Source organism: Cinclus cinclus, chromosome 1, assembly GCF_963662255.1.
Source record: "Cinclus cinclus chromosome 1, bCinCin1.1, whole genome shotgun sequence".
NCBI classification, from domain to species: domain Eukaryota; kingdom Metazoa; phylum Chordata; class Aves; order Passeriformes; family Cinclidae; genus Cinclus; species Cinclus cinclus.
The window spans coordinates 81,730,800-81,756,065 of record NC_085046.1 but is presented as its reverse complement, the minus strand read 5'-3'; the positions used below and the strand labels follow the sequence as shown (position 1 = coordinate 81,756,065).

The 25,266-nt window shown below is 36.1% G+C and overlaps 1 protein-coding gene across 1 annotated transcript in view; it reads left to right on the top strand.

The window, feature by feature from the left end:
• ADCY2 (adenylate cyclase 2) overlaps positions 1-25,266 on the top strand; it is a 203,247-nt gene that overhangs the window by 140,741 nt on the left and 37,240 nt on the right. The window contains exons 8-15 of the mRNA XM_062507279.1: positions 2,153-2,311; positions 2,737-2,869; positions 3,200-3,376; positions 4,705-4,748; positions 7,052-7,132; positions 11,197-11,266; positions 13,521-13,618; positions 19,291-19,375. Of these exons, the coding sequence (XP_062363263.1) occupies positions 2,153-2,311; positions 2,737-2,869; positions 3,200-3,376; positions 4,705-4,748; positions 7,052-7,132; positions 11,197-11,266; positions 13,521-13,618; positions 19,291-19,375 (847 nt within the window). The remainder of the gene's footprint in view (positions 1-2,152; positions 2,312-2,736; positions 2,870-3,199; positions 3,377-4,704; positions 4,749-7,051; positions 7,133-11,196; positions 11,267-13,520; positions 13,619-19,290; positions 19,376-25,266) is intronic.

Here is a 25,266-nt window from a genome sequence, read left to right as displayed (position 1 = left end):
ATGCAGAATGCTTACAAACTCAAATTTCACATTGACATAAGAAAAACACAGTCTTGATGAGTATTTTGACTGCCCAGTCAGGCTGGGCACACAGACTGTACTGTGCTGAAGGAAACCAGAATGACAGGGGAGCAGAAAATGAAATAAATGTGGGAAGTTTCAGATATGCTTTCTGTAGGTAATGCAAACATCCTGTGGGGATGTGATAGCCTGCATTCTTGAATGACTTCAGTGCCTGCATTGTCATAGCAATTGTTCAATGGGTTCAGGACAGAAGAAGTGGTAAACTCTAATTCAGTCTAGAGTTACACTGCTAATTTAATGTCTTCTGTGGTTTTTTTTAATTTGTGAGACAGAAGAAGAGAACCAGTTCTGGTGCAATTCTGATTGCTCCCCTGCTTAACTCCTGAGAGCTTATTATAAGGCAGACTTTATTCTGCTTGTTCTGCAGAATATGGAAGGGCAGTCTTTTGACAAGCATTCCTAGAGGATTAATGTTCCACTTCCATTTTGCCCAGTTTTTTAAAACACTTTTTTCCAAAGTGCTAGTCTTGTGTCATATACCTTGTGCAGAGCAAAGTGGTGTTTGTGTTTTGCAGACTGCTTACACAGATCATTTACAGGCAGTTCATTTTCAAGTGTGTCAGCTACACAAGAGCAGTGTAAAATAGCAATGTGAAAAGAAATGCCAATAAACACTTGAGAGAGGCAGTCATGCTCCTGTTACTTTCATTTTGCAGAAGAAAACCACTTGAGAATGACTCTGTAAATGTAGAATTTACCATATCAATTTAGGTCTGTTGTGTTCTATGTTCCCTTAAAAAAAACCTAAAAAAAACCTACCAAAAAACAAACAAACAAACAAACAAATAAAAACACCACAAAGAGAAAACTGGCACATTAATTCAATAATTCAGAAGGTACAGAGCTGATGATTCTCATCACTGAAATCAAAGATGTTGCTAGAACTATACACCCAACAGGAGCCATTTGGGTTCCTTGTTCTGTAAATGTTTCTTCCATTAACACCCCAAATTTCTCCAAGAGTATGTGCATGTTCCTTATTACTGGGTAGGTTTGGGTCCACATCATTTGGGGTTTAAATATGTAAATCCAGCTAACTTATGATCTTCCCATTTCTTAGAGCTGTCTAAGCCTGTAGATATCTGAATTAATTTTATTAGTCTTTACATATGTGGTTAGGAACCCATATGACACATATCTGGAAAATGTTCAGGTTGTTTGACCTCAAGTCACCCACCAGTGATTCAGAAGAGCTGCTTCTGCAAAGATAAATGCCTGTCTTATATGTAGGGCTCTTCTGAGATTTGGGATGGGGTGAACAGATACTTAACTCTGTCACTGGAAAGGTCAAAGGTTTAGATGTGGTCTGGACTGTGACGGTAGCCTTTCATTCTCTCTGTAATGTTCTAGTGGGTGCAGGATGCACTAAGCATGTGGAAGGTTGTGAGCCTATGTTCTCCACAACCTGAATGGCACTGAGCCCATGTCCCCAAAGAGTGTACAAGCCCCAGCCTGTGGAATATCCCAAGGTGCTGTGTTTTTCATCCTTCCTCTCAGATATAGCAGGTATGAGAAGGTCTCCGATGTAAACATTAGGGTTTTTAGATAGAAGGGTGTGTAACAGTGGTTCCATACCTCCAAAAGCAGCCTGTAGTAACAAAAACAGTCCTTAAGTTCTACCATGAGACTAAACATTTCCACTATTCATCACAGCCCTCCCAGATAATTTCAGATGAATATAAAAGAAGGAACTTCAGACACAGAGCTGAGAATTAATATTCTACAAATTGTTGCAAATACAGATAATAGGAAAGGTATCATCATAGCATTAAAAGAATGGAGGCAATGCTAAGAAGAGGAAAATGTTATTACTGTTGTTCCTGCTACTTTCACAGAATCACAGAATGATAAAATGTTTTGGATTGCAATGGGCCTTAAAGACCGTCTAGTTCCATCTCCCCTGCCATGGGCAGGGACAACTCCCACTAGAGCAGGTTGCACTAAGCCCCATCCAACCTAGCCTTGAGCACTTCCAGGGGTGTGCCATCTACATAATTTTACTGGGCAAATTAAAAGAAAACAGAGGGCCTATTATGTATATTAACAAAGGCTTTATTCTCAACCACAGGAAAGTGAGAGATGCAACTGGAGTGGATATTAACATGCGTGTAGGAGTGCACTCTGGGAATGTGCTTTGTGGTGTTATTGGGCTGCAGAAATGGCAGTATGATGTGTGGTCCCATGATGTTACCCTGGCCAATCACATGGAAGCTGGTGGAGTCCCAGGGTAAGAGTCTTCTCTGTTAATCTTTGGACACGTAGATTTTTCAGTCATGGAGAAATGCATAGGCATCAAGTCTTAAGCCATCAGCCTTCATGGAGATGCCTGAACTAAATCTTAGGTGCTGTCTTGAGGAAAAAAAAAAAAACTAACAAAACAACCAACCAGCCAAAACAAAATAAATCACAAAAAACCCCCCCCAGTCTGGGGCACTCAGTATTTCCTGTGATTTAAGGAGCATTTTTTTCTGGATGGAAACCTTTAGTTTTATGCTCATTAGAACTTCTAAAACTTAGGTTAGAGGGGCTGCAAAAGAAGTGAACGGCAAACAAAAGGTGAATCCAAAAGCAAGTGAAAAAGGTTGATCTGGTTTAAATTATGCTTTTGATTGGTATTTGTGACTTTGTTCCTCTTCTAAAATATAATTTCAGCCGTGTTCACATCACCTCAGTCACCCTGGCACATTTGAATGGAGCTTACAAAGTGGAAGATGGGGACGGAGATGTGAGGGACCCCTATCTGAAAGAGCATAATGTTAAGACTTACTTTGTAATCAATCCTAAGGTTAGTAGTACTTTTTATTTTGTGGCCAGCCATACTTGTTTGTGAGCAGGACCACTAATCTCTTTATTGAATAATTCACTACTGTAAGCTATTGATCAGAGCTGTTACTGGTGCCTACAGATACATAATGTTTGCAGTGCAGATGTTTCCCACTCTCCAGAAATAAGTCTCTGATACTTCCCAGCAATATCATTAAGAACTCCAGGTTCTTAGAATCTCTCCATTTATAAGTCCCTAATCATGGAGATCTGTGGTGCCAGATGACACACTGCTGCTTCAGAAGGTCATGAACATGAGGGCTGATATCACTTTTTGTCTTCTGTCAACCAGGGAGAGAAGCGAAGCCCTCAGCACCACATTCGGCCTCGGCACACTCTTGATGGAGCCAAAATGAGAGCTTCTGTCCGCATGACCCGGTACCTGGAATCCTGGGGAGCAGCCAAGCCATTTGCACACTTGCACCACAGGGACAGCATGACCACTGAAAACGGCAAGATAAGCACAACAGTAGGGGTCCACTTATGTCATTTTGTACAATATAGCAATATTTGAAAGGGAAAAGCTGCTCACTGCTAAATACCTGGTTATTTCTGGTAAAAGAAGATACATGTAGCTGTACAGTGAAGTTTTGGAATAAACCCAGTGAAGTTTTGGAAGCTTTTCCATTGGAATGGGAGTTTTGGATTAGGCTCTGAGAAGCCACATCTTCCTTATCTCTGAATTACAAGGAGTCCAGTACAAAATCTGACCCTCGGAGCTCAGACCCCGGCCCCCCCCCGCCAAGTCTCAGCATGTACTGTTGCTGCTCTTCATCTTGTGAAAAGATATTTTGAACATAAAGCCAGAATGCAACACCTTTAGGAAGGAAATTCTTTAATACAGAAAAATTCCTGGAGATATATTGACTGTTTAGCTACCTGCTCCATTTGGAACATGGCCAAACCTGGAGCAAAGGCTGTGAAGTTAGAGTAATCCCTGTGGTACTTTGAGTTGACTTTATTCAGAGTACCCCAGGAACCAAATCCGTACTCACAGTAAATCTGCCCCTTGAAGGTGCACTTACAAGTCATTAGGTGTGGTTGAAGGCCTAAGTTTTAGAGTACTGTAGTTTAATGTGGCATCTTTTACACTGAACAGGTTTCTTTTTAATTTTACTAACGCTGTTATACCACTGACAGTAAGATCCTGCCAATCTACAGCTTGTACACTGCATTATCTTCTGTTTCTTAAAGGAGAATATGTAAAAAGAATGTGTAAATTCTGGTAGTTTTCAACATTGGAATTCATCTTCATTCCGGTTCTTATGAGACATGTTCTTGTTTAATAAATACAGTGCTTCAAGAATGTGTATTGTGACAGGTTCATTGCAGGAAGTACCCAGCCATCACTATTAATCACAAAATAAATGTGGCTGTGATGGCTGCTGTTGCTATTAATTAAAAAATAATGACCATTGTCTGTATTTGGCCACTCAGGTCTGTTTTTTTCAAAACCACTAAAGATTGGTTTTTGCTGAAGCTGGCAAGAGTTTGGGCTACATCCAAACAGTGGTGGCATTGAAGTCTTTGTGGTAAAGCAAAACACTCTTGGATTCAGACTGTTGTATTACTTTATCCAGTATTTTTACTGATAGGAGAGTTTTATTCCAGGTCACTCCATCTTCACTTCTAGCTGGATTTTTCTTTTAGACAATTTTAATTGAATGCTAAAAGTATTTGCACTGGAAAATTTTCTCCTTTTCACGCTGTTTTCAAAACTATTTTAAAAGTAACTTAATATTATTAAAGTCTATTTTAATTAATAGGGGTCTGTTTGTATGTTTGTTTGTGTTTTAGGATGTTCCCATGGGGCAATACCATTTTCAGCGTTGCAGAGAGAGGTAAATCAATCTTTAAAATTTACTTATTCATAGAAAGTTCACATAAATAAATATACATTTGTATGCTTTCGAATATTGGGGGCCATTGCTCACACAGACTGTTTTTTCATGTAAGTGCTGATACCTCTTACATAAAGAAGGGCTATGGAAACAGATTTGGCAGACATGTTACTTATGAATTGCAAATTCACTCCCTGATAACAAATAGCTTTATTCTGAATTGGTATGTTGCTGACCTACTACAAACCAGGCACTCTACCAGTGGGAAGAAAATTACATACAGGAAAATTGGGAGGAAGCCCAGAGAGGGGTAAGAAAAGAGAAGATGGAAAGGGCTGTTAATAATTTTTCTTACAACAGCTAATAATATGTACTGAAAGAGACATTTAGTATATTTGTGTAATTGCTTTGTATTTGCATTGTGGTTTATTATTTTAAAGTCTTTAGTATGATTGCAGTAGTAGATATCCAAAAAGTATTTTGTGGTCCTTTATGGTGCCCCTGCTACACAAGATGTTTGCAAGATCACAAAAGCTTTAAGTTTTCATGCTGCTGCGTGGTACCTTGATGACTAGGGCAAGCTGGTGATATCATAAATATCATAAAGTCATTTAAGTGAACATTCTAAAAATTTGAATTGCTATTGTCTCAGGTTACCATGCAATTACATAAAATATTGCTGAGTTCCAGAAGGTGAACAAGTTTTGACTGAACACGCATGATATTAATAAAAAGAGTGTAATTCTAAAACTGCACATTTATATTTGGACAGTATGTCCAAAGAATTTCTATCAGTCAATGAAAGACCATTGTACTGTGGCATTTGGAAATAATGCAGTTCTTGAAGATTCAAAAGTGTTCTTTCTTTTGTGTTTCTAAACACCACTCCAGAATAGATTCAGAAGGCACAAAAAATGTGTCTTGATATCATACTATGGAAGAAATTTCTTCTATTACTAGTGTCTAATGTCCATAGTGAGACAGACATGTAACTAGGATTCTAGATAAGCTAGTTAATCATTCTCACAGGATAGAGCTGCAGTGATCATAAGCACTCTGAAAATCAGTATTTTATTAGAATATGAAACTGTAGGGTTTGAAGCCTGACTGTAGGCTTCTGTTTGTGAAAGTCTTAACTCTGATGCATTACACAATAGTCTTAGGTTGTTAAAGATCTACCAAGAGTATAACTGTGGTTGGACAATGTCTCCTCATCTGTCTATGTATTTCTCCTATATTGTTTCTCTGATTGATTTCTGTGAAAAACAATCTTTAAGCACTTTCTTACCTAAATTCACTAGCATTGAATAGGCATGAAATAATTTGTGGTTTTTAAAGTTCCTGTAGGTACATTAATACAATTGCTGTATTAATCTAAAAGCTGCAACAGGTTATAAGTTTTAGAGAAATAACCCAAAAACTTGATGTTGTGGAAAATCCATGTTACCTTCAACTGGGTTCAGTTTGAAGGTTAAGGACATTTTGGTGAGGAAAGAGTCAAATTTCAGATCTTACTAATGATATCTTAAAAAATACTGGTGCTAAGTTAGTGGATTTAAGTTTTCAAATGCAGAAATATTGACATCATCTGTTAGTATTTTAGATACATAATTTTCAAGGAAAGCACAACTACTGAAAGGATTGATGATGTTTGCAGTAATTTATGTTAGCAAAGGTAAACACATTGTAATGATCCTGTTGGGTTCATGCTGAATCCAGTCAAAAATAAATAAGCTTTTTTTTATTGCAGATGAGTTACAAGGCTCATAGAGAAATATATGCTTGAAACTCAGACAGTGCTTAGTTTTCTTATTAAAAATAATAAAGTGTTTCCAAGAAAAGAAGAGATAGTAGGATTTTGGTAGGGGACCCCTATTATGTCTCAATGCACTAATACATTGTTCACATCATACAGTTTTGACAAGGTTTAAAAAACAATGCAAGAAACAGGAATGCTTTATGAATTTGAGTATATTCCCATTCTTTTTCATGAATTCATAACACCGTGGAAGACTTTCCTTAGACGAGAATTTCTTGAGCTCTCTTGTTTTTTTTATTAAATATTTTCTTGTGTTGGTATTTGAGTGTTCCCTAATAGCTAAGCTCTAGAGTTGTGAGAGTGTGTGTGTGTGTTTGTGTGTGAGACTGTGGCTTATGATGGTTTTTTAAGAGCTTATTTTGAAGGTCATTGTGCCTGATGCCTATAGCTGCTATTGCAGAATAAATGTTAGAAATTTATTATAAACTCACAAGTTTATGATAGCTGTTGTTCTTGACATAACTTCCCACATTTTTCATTTCAGAACAAAATCACAGAAAAGAAGATTTGAGGAAGAACTGAATGAGAGGATGATCCAAGCCATTGACGGAATCAATGCCCAAAAGTATGGCTTTATCCTCTATCCTTTGTTGTCTTTGTCCATTCCAACTTTGACATGAATCTACAACAGAGGGCAGGCCCCCACATGCTCACCAAGTTTGAAAACAGTAAAGGTGTCACGAATACTGGCACAGATAGGCTGCAAAGTAGCATTTTCTACTATATGAGATAAGACAGTGCCTGTGAGTCATGGTGTGATGGAGGTATTGACTCTTCTTGATCTTCCTGGCAAAGGGAGTTTGCTCTGTTACTGTGTCTGTAGACTCATGGCTGTAACACCACAGATTTATCTTACCTGGGGGTAGAAAACTAAGACATAAGAAATGACTGGCTCAGGAATCAGAATGATGTGAAAATTGATGCTTCCTAGTTGTCACAGATACAATTCCTCAAGATTAGAAACTCCCCCTAAACCCATAGTTTAATGTCTCTCAATTAGTGGGTTAGTTTCTTAGAAAAGGCTAATCCTGATGGCATGTTGGAATTGTTGGGTGAGACAGACTGCCATGTATTTTCTTCTGTCTCCTAGGAAGAGCTGGAGGCAGTATGATGTTTTCTGTTTCCTGATGAAGAGATAAGGCTAGAAAGAAATAAATTCCAGTCCAAAATAACTGTTCAAGCTTCTTGAATTTCTCTGATGAAATAAGGGAATTGCCATTCAAAAATCTGGACAATAAGTGTGATGAATTACATGTTTCCCCCCCTACTTCTGTTACTCAGAAACTTAATCAGCAGAGTATTATACCTAATTATTAAATGTTCATATGTCACATTTTAGGGTTTTTTTCATCTTCTAGTCCTATTAAATGGTACTTGGATTTAGGAATTTCTTTTTGTAATTTTAGAAGAGTGTTGATATTTATAGGTCAGAAAACACAGTGAAATAGGCTAGGTCATGTGATAGGTAAAGTGTTTTGATTATACTGGACTTGCCTAAAACAGCTATATAAATTTTGGCATGTTTTTTGTGTCTTTAGGCACACTTGCTCTGATAAAAGGATTTCAAAAATGATGTTTTGGTGTCAGTGGTAAAGCATCTGTGTAAATGCATTAAAATATTGGTGCACCCCTACTGTATGTTGTTTTATCTTAGACAATCCCCTGTCTTATCTAATTAGTACATAAAATTCAGGGGAACTTGGGGATAAAAAAGGTTTCTGGCAAAGTTTCATTGCATTTTATGAATGACATGGGAAATTGCAGAAAGATAAGAAATTATGTATCAGAAAGTCTGAATGTCGCCTTCCAAAACTAGGTTCTCTACCTAGCACTGTATTGATTTGCAGAATTAATCTCTTGAAAGCTGTTATTTAATTGATTAATTCTCAGGAATAAGTTATAAAAAGTGCTGATTCCTCAAACATCAAGGTAATTCAATAATATCTTTACTCTGTGAAGGCTAAGCACACGAAAAAAAGATAAATTAAGTATTTCCTACATTTAGGACACAAAACTAATCACATTTTTTTCTTTATTATTTTGTGTATTTCTGTGCCTCAATTTTTTCATCTGTAAAATGAAAATAACATTACCAGCTACAGTGAATGAGTGGTTGTGAAACTAAACAAAAGGTTTTGTGAATCAAGTAGAAACCTTTTAAGAAAGTCCATGAGAAAACTAGCATTTCTAAATGTTTTCAAGTGTAGCCTTTGGATTGCATGGCTAATAGGTCTATGACTGAATGAAGAAAATTTAAAAAAAAAAAAAACTATTGCAAGAGTGAGTCGAGAACAAAGAGCTTCTGTGCTTTAGCCATTAGGGTGTAACATTACACTTTGTCCATGGGTTTCTTTTCCCTGTATCTTGAACGAAGCACTCCTGGCTCAAAGTTCCTGTCCTGGGGATGAGCAGCCCTAGCTAAGCCATCCCAAGCCTTGGTGCTTCGGGAACTGCTGTAGGGATGAGATGGAGGGATGGCCATCTGCTAGCTAAATATGTACCTACGGAGGGGGCTAAAGTAAAGCCAGCTGGTCTTTGGGGAGTAGGTTGCTGTGTTAAAGGGACACACTCTCTTTGCTCTGTTTTTCCTTTAAGGCACGGTGCTGCTATGTTCTGTGCATAATTCCTTGCTGTACGTTGCCAAGCAGTACAACCCCTAGGAAACCACTCACCTTTGTGCATACAGGGAGAATTCAGATGTCTGTCTGTGTTGTTCCTGGAATTGCAAAAGAATTTAAGCCAGACTTTGGTACCCAGTTTCCCAAGAGACATATCCTCAGGTTCTTACAAATACTTTGGCAATTTTCAGACTCATCAGGGAGTCAGGCTGAAGACAGAATTTTTTTAGCCCTTAAGTCTGTGCCAAAGGTATGTGACTTTGTGCTCCTTCTTCTGCACTCGGTCTCCATTTCCATTTGTGTTGTACTGTTTCCCTTATCTCAGACCTCTCAGTGTCTGCTATGTAAAACCAGTATAGTTTTTTTCTGAACTTTTAAGAAGAACTAAAAGCTTCTGAGAACGTGAGTTTGTAATGTGGAGTATGAAGTAGCACGTGCTCTAAATGGCACTCCTGACTTCACATGCGATCAAGTGTGTAACCAAATTGAGCCCTTGGGAATAGATCTGCAGAGAGAACTTCTTAGCAGTGCGCTGATGGTAATTAAATCAATCCACCTGTCAGATACCATCGGGAAAACCAGGAAATTAGTTAACTATTTGGGGAAGAGGGTTACTTGTTCAATTTTTGTAACTAAATGGAATAAACCTTTCCTTTTCATTTTCTCAGTTTATCAAAAATGTACCGCAAACTGAATGTTTTCTCCAGTAGATTACAACTGAACACAAACAAAATCATACTATATGTACACCAGCCTCCCAGTTCCCTTTCTTCTCAGAATCCTAACTATGATCACACATAGATGGAAACCATTGCAAAGCAAAAAGGGAAATACATTTTTGAATTAAGCATTCCGAGAACTGAATATGTTTACCGACCTTTTCTTTTAATGCAACTGATTGCAGAGGAGCAGGGACAATGTCCTAGGCAAGGAACAAATATTTTCAATTTCAGAAATTAAAGCTAATAGCTTACACTCCACTCTGTCCACTTCTGTTCTCCAGGACTTTAATTTAGGATATGTTCCACTGTGCTTCACTGTTGCTACTTATTTGCATTACAGACTGTCAGTTGAGACATTCCCCTTTATTTGGAAGGCATTAGCTACACTACTAGTTTAGAGCCTAATTTAAAGTTATTGCTGGAAATGTTGGAAAAAAAAATCTCAGTCCCTGGTACTATTGTTCATACTCAAGGTACTGTATGTCCACAGAACTAAACTGTTTAATTAATTTTTTTGTTTTCAAATTTGTGTAGTGCCCTTGAGCTACAAGCAGCCAAACCCTCTTGACATTTAAACATCCTGTGTCTTTTCGAGTGTCTATTAAAATAAATGTAGATTTTCATATTAGAACATCTCATTCTGTAAAAGTTATGTCAAGCTTTTGTCAAGATTCACATAGTTTAAAATAGATTTGTTGTTTCAATACAAGGGAAGGTTTTATAATCAGCAAAAAGATCAAAATCTACCTCTGTAGTACAGGGCTGTGGTCAAGAGACCAAAATGGTTCAAAGACAAAATCTCTCCACCTCTTTTAATAATGTTTGCTACATTTTTGTTTGCTATAGGAGTTTGTGAAATGTAAGTTACCTACCCACTACTCCTTCATATTGTAACAGTGCCCTTCCTAAAGGTACCTTGTCATGCCCTGTGTTGTCTCAGGTCCTGTTCTGTCCACTGGAAATACTCCAGTATTTTGGATATGAGTGGAATATCACTGTTAGAATTCCATCATATAAATCTCTCCTTTGATTCTCCTTAGGCATGATCAACAGAAAAACAATTGTTCATCTGAGCTTTTTTTTCATGTGTACTTTAGCAATAGAAGCCAAAAAGGAGAGGGGATTTTCTGTCTCCGCTTTTCTTTTTTTCTTCACTAATTGAAATTCACAATATGCACTGCAATACACTTAATTTGAACTTACTTTCTTATTTCACTACATTTCAGTAATAGAAAAGGACAGGACTACTTTCTTCCTATGTCAGTGATAATGTTCCTTCTCTCTTCTAGACAGTGGCTTAAATCTGAAGACATTCAAAGGATATCACTTCTTTTCTATAATAAGACTCTGGAAAAAGAAGTAAGTTGTTTTCAGTAAGTTCAATAAATCAGGCCTTTTCACTGTTTTATGGCCCTGTGGGCCTTGAGTGTATCTCTACACACTGACACAGTTTCAGCAGGAAGACTGGGGAGTTGCCTCTTTCTGTTTTCTCATGAGCATAGGGCAGCTGATGGCTGAACAGCCATGCTGTCCTTTGGGGAAGTAAGAGGGAGGTTGGGCCACAACTGGTTGTATAAATTGGTGAATTTGATGAGAAGGGGATAGAGAAAGTATTACCATGCTGTGCTCACACTGTCCAGCAAGTATCCTCTGTGTCCCATGTGGTGGCTGAATACATACGTAGCTATTTTTGTAGATATCTTTCAGTTCAAATCATCTAAAATGATTTTCAGATTCTTTCACAGATCAGCAGAACAGTTATTATGGCCAGCTGCAAAAGGCATGTGTTGCTTGGCAATGCATTAGGGTAGAAAAGTTTTCCATGGCTCTTGAGCCTGTTTTGAAGACCTGGTGTTGTCTCATGCTTAGTGTTTGGGGGTTCACTGGCTGGATCAAAGCCATGCCTGGAAGCACATGAGATTTTAATGTGAGTGTTACTAACCAATGAATTCTGAAAGGAAACTTGAGAGAAAAATGTCATATGTGTACTTTGGACATTGACTTGGGAGAAAATTTGGGAGCCAAATTATTTGGCTGAGTCAATGTTCCCAGCAGAAGTCTAATATCCTGATGTAGAATGCTGTGGAACAGCAAAGATCTAATTGTGATTTTTGGATCCAGCTTCTTAATATCTTTTTTGCTGCCTTTTAATGACTCACCAGTCCAGTCCTGGCTTTAAAGAACTTAGTAATAAGTCTGCTTTTGATTTGAACTGAAGCTTTTCTGGCCCTATGGGACCTGAAGGTACAGAAAGATAATAAAGCAAAATAATTGTTTGACCTAGGGAGTGAGTTGCCTGCTTTCATTAGGAAATGCCTGGAGAAGTGTGAAACACTGAAACAAATTTAAAAGTAGATTGGAATTCTATGAAATTTTAATAGCAGTTCAAGGTTCAAAATTGTTGAACAGGACCACTACAAATATATTCGGCAGGTGGAAGAGCAGAACTTGTTGCAAAGGTACCCACCAAGCAAAGACATATTTGTGCCTTGTAATTCAGTTAGATTAGTGATAAGAATTGCTTTTGTCATACAATTCAAAAGTGAAAAAAGTTGCTGTGTTGCCAAATATTTCTAAATATCCATGTGAAGTTTGGAGCACTGGTTTCATAGGCAGAACTTGGCATTAAGCACAGACACAGCTGTGTGCTTCTAGTTGGAAGGCACAGGTCATGCACTTCCCATTTCCTGAAGTTTGCATCTCCAGCACTGTGTGACAGTAATCTTTGGGGGTTTTTTTAATAATTAAATATTGAACTTTTGTCCTTTGGAAAAAAAAAAAAGGCTAGGATAGGGTAAGTAACTTTAATAGCTACTTCGATCATTTCCCTTTGAGTACTTAATTGGTTTCAACCTAGATATATCTATCTCAAATAGCAGAGCAACTCTATAAATATTTCATTGCTTAATTCTCATGTCTCTAGACAGACTAATTAGAGATAAATAGATTTTTCTCATGACAAAACAGATCAAATTGACTCTCTCCTAAGAATATCAAGTGTTTAGTAGTAACAGTGGACATATGAGGCCTTTTAACAAATACATAAAATATTTTAATTGAAGTAATAATATAAGTTCAGTAAATATCAGTGTGGTTGCTAGCTGTGGTCTGTAGCACAGCTTACACTTTGCGACCTTTTGTGCTCAGAAGTTTCCTGTCTGAATTAATATTTTACTTTTTATAACTGTTTCAGCCCATTCAGTATTTATCAATAATTGAAAATCAGTTTGAGGAATTAAACACAAAGAATTTTGGAATCTGTGAAGAATGCTTGGCCATTCCTAAAAACATTTTAATACATGCTTTAACTTCCTCTTTTTGGTGGGGTTTCATTTTTTTTAGAAGGGGAATTTTTTTTTATTAATTAAAGCTTTTTATGATGAGTTTGGGATAGTCTGTTCAGTGGAGGAACAAAACAAATCATTTGACATGACTGTTCTTGAATAAGCAGAAGTATTGATACTATGTCTGATAATTTCAAGTCATGTGAGTGGATGTGAAGTCACTGAAGAACAGGAAATTTACTGTCGCTAAAAACTGCCTGTACATATGTGCACCTTTAAGCTGAAAATTCAGATGAGTGTTTTTAACATTTGCTTTTATTTTCTTCTAGTATCGAGCAACTACTCTGCCTGCATTCAAGTATTATGTGACCTGTGCCTGTCTCATATTCTTCTGCATTTTTGTTGTACAGATTCTGGTATTGCCAAAGTAAGTGATATTTAATGTGTACTTGTTCCTATGTATATTTGCTCATTAGTGTTAAAAAAAAAAACAAAACAAAAAACAAACAAAAAAAGTTTAAAAAAGTGGAATTGTTAGTTTACAGATGTCAATTAATGGAAATTAAATTGAACAGAAAAGACTGGGGATTTCAGCTGATTTTCAAAGTTAGGCTTGTTTCTAATTTTAAACACTCTCAATAGTGTTATGCCAAGCATTAGTAAAAATTCTTCATTCCTGTTAGTTCTTCTCTTTGCATTAAAAATAAGTGTCATAGTTGGACATTGGAGAGAGACAAAATGGATTGCCAATAAATAAATGTATTTAATGCATCACTATGATTATACTGTTATACTAAGCATGAAAACAGCATTAATAATAACACCATTTCTATTTATAAAATTAATTTTGGACTATTAAAATGCATTTCTGGAATAAATATTTTTATCAGAATTTATATATTATGAGATTATTTATATTTGTAGTTATTCTAGAAAGGCTGAAAACTGGAAGACAATTTCAATATAGGATGTTTCATTAGACTTCTTAAAATTAAATATTGCGATTGACTGTTTAAATAGTGGAAAGTTGTTTTATAGCAATTGTTTCTAAGGCCAACACTTCATATTCCCTGTCATATAGTAATTCTTAACTTGTAGTCCTTTCTCCTGTAATCATCAAGAATATTATTTGTAATCACAGTGGAGTGGTTGGTCTTGTTCTGTATTATTTGCTCACATTTTAATTCAAAGCCAGAAGCAACTGTTAGGACTTTATAAATTAACTTTCTGTACTGCAGACTTACAACATGTATAAAGTTTTATGGACTTCTGTTCAGATACTACAGCAGCAGCTTCCCAGCAGATTTCCAAAATGGAGGCACAAACCAAGGGATACTCTTCCCAGAATTCAGCAGTATTCTGCACATGGTTGAATGTGATTTTGGGCATTATTAAAAATACAAAAGTAAGACATATGGCAAATTTTATTTTACAAGCTTTTACTATTTTGATAAGTAAAGGAATTAATTCAGGGAAATCCATGTTCTGCCACATATCACAAAACAAAGATGGATCTAACTACTCCTGGACAGCAGTATGATTTTTGAATCTGTTTTTTGGTTTTGATTTCAATCTTGAAAATTAATCTGGATTTATCATCTATCTTACATGTAGTCAGATACTCTTTTTGCTCTATCCTTACTATGTTGCTTAAACCAATTGTTTAGCTCATTAAAATATATCAGAATATCAGTGAACTCTAGGGATCTCTATTCAGCTAAGGAAAATGTCCTCCAACTTGGTGTTTCTGCTATTTCTAACATCAGAGCTAAAGACTTTGTCATTTGTCATAAATGTTTTGTCATTTTCATTACCAAAATATTAAGTGTTCTATGATCCTTTTATAGGGCTGCATATTAAATTGTAAAAGCAAAAGTGTAAAATCAGGTATTACCAACATGAATGGTATTCAGTTTCAGGTGGTCTGTGGATTATTTTAATAGATACAAAAATGGAAGACAGAAAGGCAAAGTATTATACAGGCACCTGCATCTTTTCTGGAAAATTGGGAGCATTGCAAGTTAAAGCAACAACAACAACAACAACCAAAGCTGAAAAATCACCAGTGTATGTAGTCATCACAAATGCAATTTAAGTCGAATATACTCCCATGATGAAAATGTTATTTCCTACTAACATTCCAGCTACCCTTTTTGTTTTCTTCCAAAAGTTCTCCAGGATTTTTAAATGGTGGTCTAATGAAGACAGGGAGATGAACTAAATCTGTCACTGGGTTTTATTGATTCACTATTCTGTTAATTTGGTTTTGCAGTAGTGTAATATCATTGATTTCTGTGCAGGCACACAGCCTGCTACTTAAAAGTAGATTTGGAGATATTTGATTATGAATAACATCCAGCAAGTTGCAAGTAATAAATAATATCTTCAAGATCACAAGACTTTTTTTTCAAGGCTGAAATAATTTATTAATGTTTTAATTTTCTTGGGGTTGGTAAAGCGGTATTGGTGTTTTAATAATAAGCTTTACATAAAGTGGTAATTATAAATTTAATCAAAAAAACAATGTCTTGGGGTGAAATGTATGATGAAGAGTAGGTCTTCTTTGGCATTAAAAGGAAAGCAAATCTTTACCATTACATTTCCTTGGAACAGTCATGCATTGGCTCTCTAGAATCCTTGGTTTACCAAGTGAGGGAAGTATCTCTATTAATTCACAGCAACCCTACACTCTTTATTTAAGCGAACAGAATTGGTACTAATATGGAATTGGTAGTGTTGGTTTTTTTTGAAGTGTAGACTGGTGAACTGATGAGAGTATATTTCTACTGAACAGTAGATACTTCTTACAGTATTCAAGTAAGGGATTGTATTTAGGCTACGGTTAAGATTCTTCCCAAGGCTTCACTCTCTGAGGCTGTTGTGTTCGAGGAACTGTGTCCTTTTGTCCTGAGTCATGCCAAACTAACAGTCATGGTCCGGAGCCTTCACATTATTTTGTTTTTGTTCAGGTACAAATGAATGTCTTCATAGGAATGGTAGTACTTAGAAAGTTTGAAAGCAGGCATGTAAGGTATAAAATGGTATAAGTGAAAGGAAACCATCATTACTAGCTATTTTTCTGCTGTATTAAAACACCAAAAAAATTCAAGTGGAATTAAAGAACTGAACTGATACTGGTTTAGCATTGAAACTGCCATACAGTCTCCATAGCTATTGAATCTTTTGATGGTTTAGTAAAAGTATCAATTCCTTAAAGAAATAAATAGCTACTATTAGATACCAAAAAAGTCTGAATTCAGTATTGGCTTGTATAATTGTCAGTTGCATTGGCTTCGTTGTGATTTTATCACCTCAAGAGAATTTGCAGTCCTATCATTCAGAACATAGATAACAACTATCTACAAGCTAAAGGAAATTCTTTGCATTGAATGACATGTATGAAAAGTCACATATTTTCCTAAAAGTTAGGAAAAACCCCACATTCTTATCTTAATTTTGAAGTATCTTTATCTTCATCAATATGTTTCTGTATTTCAGTTAAACAGTTACCAATGAGATATACATAAATATAATTTTTTTTTACAATCTCATACCACTGATAAAAATGACTTGTTCAAAGCAGATATTTCCTAATGAAACAAAAAAAAAATGCAAGTTCAGCTAAGATCACAAATTATTTAGACATGGAACTACCTGAAGCTTGAGAAGTTCTCATATTGTTTCCTCACTTTTAAACTGTCCCTCTATAGGTTATGGTCAAGGGTTTTCCAGTTTGTGTTTCTGGTGGGGGACTGTAACAGAGAGCAGAATGAGGTCATTCCTTGAAGCATAGAAGAGCCAGGTAAAAACTTACTTGGCTTATGCAATTTCAGGTGCTCCTCTGACTAAATATTTTGCCCAAATCTGTCAATGCAATGCATTTGATATCTACACAACAAAAGCAAGGTTAGTTTACTGTACAGACCTGTACTGGTTTTGTAACGATTCAGTGACCAAAAATAAATCATATTATGACTTCTCTATGGTCATTACCTCAAATGACACTTGTTTATGGTGGCACTTGATTTTTAGCATTTTGTTTCTGTTTGTAACATTTTCAGCCCACTTCTTTCCTTCTAGGGGCAGCATGAAACTATTTTGTCTCAGCTTAACTGAAACAGAAGTCTTGCTGTTCCCAGAAAAGAATGGGGTGTGGGGAGCAAAAATACTACAGGTTTTTTTCTCTATTTTCCCCACTCAAATCTGGATTCTATGATACCAGTTTTTATTACCCTCAGTCTTTTTCTCTCTGTCCTGTTCACCTTGCTGTGAAATTCTTGGGCTCCCTCAATAGCATCACTGATTATGTGAAACAGCTACGAAGACCTTTTGTTCTTGCCTGTTTCCCAGGAGATTAAGTACTCTTTGCATAAGCTCTCTTTATGCCACGTTAATTTTATTTCCCTTGCTCTCCAGTTTCTCTCCTAACATCTTCATTTCTTCTTCTTCTTCTTAAAGGGTGCACTCCAAACTTGACTGATAAGGCTAGTCTTGTGTTGAGTCATTTTTTTAAGGTGTGGAGGCCCCTTTCTGGTATTCTTCATATCAGAGAAAGAATAGTTGTATTTTGAAATGTAGGGAAGGTTCCTTGAATGTTAATGAAGGGCATGTGTGATTGTAAGTGTTTATGAATATATAAAAAATAAACTTGTTTCTTTTCTAGCTGTCTTTGTTTTTAGTTGTCTAGGTTTGTTTTTTCTTTCATGTCTTCTGTTGCTTATGAGATTTTTCAATTCCTAAGAATGGAGAATAGTTTTAATACTCTGATGTACAGCTTACTGTCTCAGTCTCAATGAGAAAATCTTAGAGAACATGTATTCATAAGCAACAATGATCTTCAAATGACTTTTTAAAGAAATATTATTTCATTATTAAAACATGCTATTTTTATGTAGAATTGCCAGTTGTTTGTTTTTCATCAGCTGTGTGCATCAGTCCAAAATCTGATGATTAATACTTAATATATAGCAAGTTCTCTGAATGACTGGCAGGGAAGCTCATCAGTTACTCTCCAAAATGCTTTTAGCAGCATCAGAGTGGTTGGCGATGTTAATGCTTTTTTGTTCTCTCCTGAAAATATTTTGTATAACACTGCTGCTAAAACAGATCAAAATGTTTCTTAATATTTCTGGCATATAATGTCTGATAAAGTAAGATGTTTGCTGAGGCTCAAAGGAGTTGAGATATATTTTTAATTCTGTAAAAGTGTCAAATATGGGGTAAACCTGAAAGCAGGTACTCAGGTGAGGGACTTCATGACTGCATCTAGCTCCCATGCTTAAACAACTCAGTTGATCCAGATTTCTGGACTTCTCTTGGCATTCATTAAACATAATTAGGTTCCACTGCATCTTTGCTTAGGCAAATGTACTGAGAAGCATTCACATAGTGCCTCATGGAGCAATTATGCTCTACTGTGATATTCCTATCAAGAGATTTCCACAGTTGAAGAATTGAATGAATGAAGGAATGAATGAAGGAATGCACAGATTGTTACTGAATCCCTCTTTGCTGAGTATCTAGGGATGCTACTTTGGCTAGACCTTCCTTTTTATAACACACAAGAAAAGGATGAATGGTAGCACTGAGTAAGGGTGATCAGCATCACAGGTGTGGCAGCTTCTGCTGCGAGACACTGAAATGGACATCACTGACCTGTGTGGTTTTCTGCCTTTTAGAGGTGAATGTACACCACCAGCAAGTTTATTTTGTATTTCTCTTAGGCTCTTTTACTATTATGAAATCAACAACAAAAAAGTAAAGCAATAAGGATCTTCTTTAATGCAGGCTTCCTAAAGTTAAAACAAAACAAAGCATTGCTTCTGTTATTGTACTCTGTCTTTATACGTGTGGAAATTATTAGATCTCATTGCAATAACTTTTCAAGTCAGAGGTAATTTAATTCAAGCATTCCTGGATTGAGAAAACGGCAGGGGGAATGCCTGTCACTTGGCTGAGGGTTGGTTTTCCATGGTATTAATATTTGGAAGTTGACACTTGCACATAGAAATTTTTCATATCATCAGTATTATAGACAAACAAATGTCATGTTACAAATGTTCAAGAAAGAAATTAATACCTGTTTTCCTTTTCTTCTAGAACATCTATTCTTGGAATTTCATTTGGGGCTGCATTTCTCTTGCTTTCCTTCATTTTGTTTATCTGTTTCGCTGGACAGCTTTTGGTAGGTATTCAAGGAAATCTAATCCATTACTTGATGGTTTCATTGAAATAACATATTCTGATTTTGCCAAGTCACTCTGCCTTTGCAGAGTACCAGTTAAAGGAAAAAGGATTTGCATGCTCAGGCTTCTTCAGACATTGTTTTGTTCAGGTTGGTTTTCTGTAAAATGTCCTGATTTATCTGAAAAGAAGAAAATGCCAATGCAGTGGTTGTCTGTATCAACACTAATATTCTGTTTCTTATATGAAGCTGGATCATCTGGGATGTTTTCATTGTTTGATAGATTGCATTTTCAAAATTTTTTGCTACTGTGCTTACAGGAGATGGCTCATCTTATAAGTGCTTTAATTTGCAGGACTGTATATTTGTTTAAGTATTCTGTAAGACCATATTTTGAGTTTATAGAATATTTCACCATAACAATTTCATTTGAAACATAAACATGTTTGAACAAATTTCCAGTGTTGTCACTGAGTGGTCCAGGTGTTATTATGATACCTATTAGTGTATGCAATATTATGCTGAATTTGAGAATTTAATTCAGTATTTGGGCAAACCTTTCAGCATGTCCCCCTTTCAGTTCTCAAATAGACCCAACATAGAACTCCACCTATAATAAGGATAAGGTGTTTCAGGATTTGTAAGGAAGTGAATGCACTCTGAATGTGGCATCCCCACTACTCCTTCTCTGTCTTTGCATAAGCTCACATAGAGAAAACTGAAGCACATTTTATTAAAAAAGCACATGGGAGAGACAATTACTTCAGTATGCAGTAAAACAGTATGATAAGGTATTTGAAGAAAGAAACAGAGGAAGTAGGTTTTTATAATTTCTCTCTCTTCTCTTGTGAGGCTTATAATTAACCAGGACATGTTTTTAAGAAAATATAATTAATATACATTTCAGTTACCTTTCCAATAAGTTAGGGATGCTGCCACTACTCAGGAATTAATCTGAAATATAATGCAATGGTATTCTTAAATATTTTTAATCATTAGAGTGAGGTCTTAGAGATATTACTATTACTTGACAGCAAAAATTAGCATGTAAGGTTATACTTGATTACTGTTTGTTATTGACAGTAAATTGAGAGTAAAATGAAGGAGTCAGAGTACTACTCTTGAATAAGCCAATTAAAAAATTCCTTCAAAAAAAAGCCAGCCTTTTCCTGTAGGAAAAAGAGGTGCTAATGAAATGGTATCAAGAAATTCTGGCGCATACAGTCTTCTGGGGCTTTAATTTATAGTGTGACTTAGGACTACAAATACATTTTTTATGTATTTAAAGGATGGCTAAGCAATATCCCAAGTCTGAGTTGCAGAGACCTGCCACTTGAATAATATCTAACACCTATTTTCAATGCCCTTTTGCTCCTGTCACAAAAGTATTTTAAATACTGTAAATAGAAATGCAGACCTGTTGCTGCATTTCTGATGACTTGCCAGTTGTCATGTTCTATCCTAACCAACTTGGACAGGAGTTATTTTTTTTTTTCATGTCTTTGTGAGTTCAGCTGCTCTAATACAGAAACTATGCTGCTAAAAAGATTTCAGAAAGTTATGACCATAGTTGATGCAGTGTTGTCTTTCCTTCATGTACATGGATGTAGTTCTAAAGGTGACAGGTAAGAAGCAGCTAACAAAAGAAGCAGTAGGTTTTCCATTTGCTTGTTCTTTCCCTAAGATTTCTTCCTTTATGTCAAAATCCAACTATTGTTTTGCAGCTTTAACCACAGTGACACCCTATGTTATATTTTGGTAGCATATTTATTGCACTGTCTAAACCATCACTGTAAATGTTTTCTTTTTATAAGAAAAAGTCTGAAATTTCAAAGAAGCTAATATTGATATCTGAGTTTTCACACAACAGTGACACTGTTAACAGAAATCAGACTTTATGACCCTAAGGCTGAATTGGTTTGGGTTTGTTTGGGGTTTTTTCACACCTCTTTTTCTAAAGAGGTATATTTTGGATTCTCTTATAGAAGGCAGGTAGTAAACATAGATTTGCTTATGTGTACATGCACTTGCACATAGTTGCAATTTAAAATCACCAAATATTTATCTTCTAAAAATATACCTGGCTATCACTGTGTTATGTGTGCTTGTCTTAGACTTTTGACACTTGGCACTCTCATTATTCACCTATTACAAATGGCTGTAACCACCACAAAGGAAGTCTCACAAAAACCAGCATTGAACAAATTACTGTGTATGATTTTCATTTCACTGGCAAAACAACAACAAAAATACCCGATCCAGACTGTAATGCTAAAATTACTAGCTCTTATGGAATTTACTTACAATATTGTAAGAAGAGATTTATGCTCACTGTTTCACTCTGAGTTTGTTAATTGATTCTGCTGTTCAGCAGCATGGCCCAACTCAGTCTGGGGGTGAAGTGATAATTCAGCCATTTGAGAAGAAAGGAATTTTTCCATCAAACGATGCAGCACTGTAGTAGCACAAATAAGGAGGTTACAGACTTCCAGATCCTGTCTCTGTGGCATCCCCTGCTGGTCTTGGGCAAACAGGCCAAGGGCAGGGAGAGCTGACAGTTCTCACAGAAACAGTCATTTGCCCATAGACATTAAACATAGTTCAATGCTAGCTAAAATGTCATCTATCCTGAAACTTGAAAGGATTTTATATCTTCTATGTTCTAATTATTTTTTTTGTCTCTATTAAATTTTTATATGCTTTATTGTTGTTTGGAGAGTTCCAGTATTCAGAGATATACGTAGTCTTAAAGATTATGAGTATTTTTGTTCATACAGATCCTTTTTGTCTTACATTTTCACATTTTAAATGTAAGCCCTTATTTTTAATTAATTTTGAATATTTTCTTTGAATTTTCCTTGAGGAGTTTCTGTCCCAGGTAGAGGGATAGGGGACAGAAATTTTTCTTTAGCTCATGTATTTTCTGTGTGTCTTTATCTTCTTGAAGTACAGATGAGCTCATAGAATGCATGTGAAATGCCTCAGCTGTGGTAGGTGTTAGATGTGTTTTACCTCCTGCTGTGAATGCAAGGGAGCAGACACTTGGTACCTAAATGATAGATTGGAAAATATAATGCATTCAGCAGGAAAAAAACATAGTAAGCATGTAAAGGAAGGATCTTCGGAGCAGCTAAGGTAGTTGGTCAAAAAGTATTAATCTCAAGCAGACATTCTTTATGCATTGATGCAAGTACTGTCTCAAAAATCTATTTGCCTTACCTGGGACATATATGCACTTAATTGATGTGACATTCTCTTTGTGCCAGTAACTTTCCATTCATATGAAATGTTTTTGGGTTTTTTTGGTTTTTTGGGTTTTTTTTTTGTTACCGATATTTATACCTTGCAAACCTGTTTGACTACTTAAGCTAACAGAGAAGGTAGAAGTAATGTCATCTTCCCTGAACATGTTTATAGTTTCTCTTAAATACCCAATTGAATCATGGAATTAGCAGAACACAACGCCAACAAAACAAACAGCAGAAATAACTGGCTTCACAGTTGAAAAAGATATTCTGATTTGAGGTTACTGAAGTCTCTGACAAAGGGTAGCCAGTACATGAGCCCTGTCCCTGCTAGAAGAGAGCACATTATTCACACCACATCACTGTATAAAGCACGATACACAATCTTTACCTTTTTTTTGCAGGGGTTTGTAATTTACTCTAAAGTAATTGGCATTGGTACTTAGGTACAGTCAGAATTACTGTGTACCCATAAGATATTTAAAAGTTTTGTAAGGAAAGAAATATCATCACCAGAACTTCTTGGAAATTATTTTCAATCTGGAATTTTACCTTTGATATGAGTGGTTTTTAATATAGATATAGATGAAAGACCTAGGCCCTTTAGTTTCTTCAATAGCAAGGCTTTGCCTGTAATTGAAGATTAAAACAGGATATTTAGGCAAGGAGAACCTAAAGAGGCACTTTGGTACCTACAACAGGGTCCATGAAAGAGGCTCATCAATCCTAAAAGTCATTCTGATGAATTTCTAGCAGTGGCACTACAGCAGCAAATCCATCACCACTTAGTTAAGTGCCATGTTCAGACATGAGGAATTGTTATAAGTGTACTTATTTCAGTAACAAAAATCCTTCTCCTTACTCAGCTTCTCGAGTTACATATTTACAGCATTAGTTACATGATTGAAGACAGCTGAAGAATTTCCTAAATTGGTGAAAAACACATTCTTTGTGTCTACTTTGCCAAAAATTATCTTCTAATAACTTCTTAAATCCAGTAATGCTGCCTTTTAGTGCCATTGCCCATTATGAGATTGTAAGCTAATTTCAAATAAAGAGATACCCAAGTGTGCTTCCTAGTGTGCAAACACTTTTTTGCTATGGTTATTAAAAAAGCAGGAAAGCAGAAAGCATCCAGGTAGTTTTCAACAATCTGTGCATATATTACCTGTGAGCTGATACCCATGATAGGCTAGTACAGGAATATGGGCATAGATCAGAGCTCCTGTTGTGGAGACAGTTGTGTGTGGATGGTAGAATCTCACTTGGAGGTCAAGACTTGGCCAATGTAGAACGTAGCATTCAGAAATCCTTCCTCTAGTTCAGTGCCCTGAGCATTGTCCTTAAAATGTCATTCAGGTTTGATTCTTCTCAAAACTAGTGGCTCTTTACATATTTTCTGAGAGAAAGAAAAACCTTGATGGGAGGGCCAGAGAACATCTTAAGTTAAAATAACATCTAACACAGTGATTGTACATTTTCTTGAGTGAGGAAAGCAGCACAGGAAGTGCCCGGACAGAACTCTGACTACCTACAGGCATATTTGTGCCAGTCACTGACATGTCCTTTCCTTTGAATGACACAGCTGAAGTAAGCCACATGGCCACTTTAACATGACCTTTTTTAAAGGATAATTAACACTGCAGTGTATGGTGAAATTAAAAAGGTGATGCCGTTAGTTAGTTTTTGCTGTTACTTCTTTATTCAGGATTCTAGATTTTGTCCAGCCAGTCGCATGAAGTAGAAATTGAGTTCACTTTTCACCTGGATGTATTTTGTATGATTCAAAATTCCTGGCTTAGATTTACAGGTGCCACCATGGAATTCCAGAGCTTGGTGTTACAGTACTCATTTTAGAAGTACTTAGTCCTTTCTGTCAACATTAGGAGCATTAATAAGTATGTAAAGTAAAAGCTTTTGTCTGTATAGCAAAATCCTCCTTCTCCAAGCTTAGGTCAGTGTAATTGCTGTCAGCAAGTTCTTTGGGTTTCAACTTTGGTGTCTTCTTCAACTCTGAGTGAAAACAAGCATGTTAAAAAATCTGAATTTTGTTTCTCTTGATTGCATTCTTTGAAGCATCAGTATTGGTAAAATATCAAGTTGTATTTGAATGCAAAATGAAAAGAACAACAATAGAACTATACAAAATGTGATTCACTGGCTTTCTGTAAATAAGTTTTCAGTGAAGATGTTCCAACCTCAACTAGCATGTGAAGGAGAACTATGACAGCTCTTGAAACTCTGTCTTTCATCTACAACATAGCTGTCACAATTAGTTCTTGCACCAGTTCCTTGATCTCACTCAGAAAGACAGCATTCATCTTATTAAATGCTGGAGTAGGTTTTTGTGTGTGGAAAGACAACACAGGATACATTTTAATGTCCTGAATATTCAAAATAAATTATTACTCATTATCATGCTGTGCTGTCATATCAGATTTAACATGCTCAGATGAAATGGTAATACATTAGTCACCTCTCATACTACAAATACCTATTATTTCTAGTCAGTAAATGATAAACACTGAACCATATTCTGCAAGCTCTACTTAGAATAAGCACTGTGATACTCTCTGATGCTGAGATGTGATGTCTTAACCGAGTCGCATGCTTTCAAGAACCAATTCCTTCTTTAATCTCATTCTC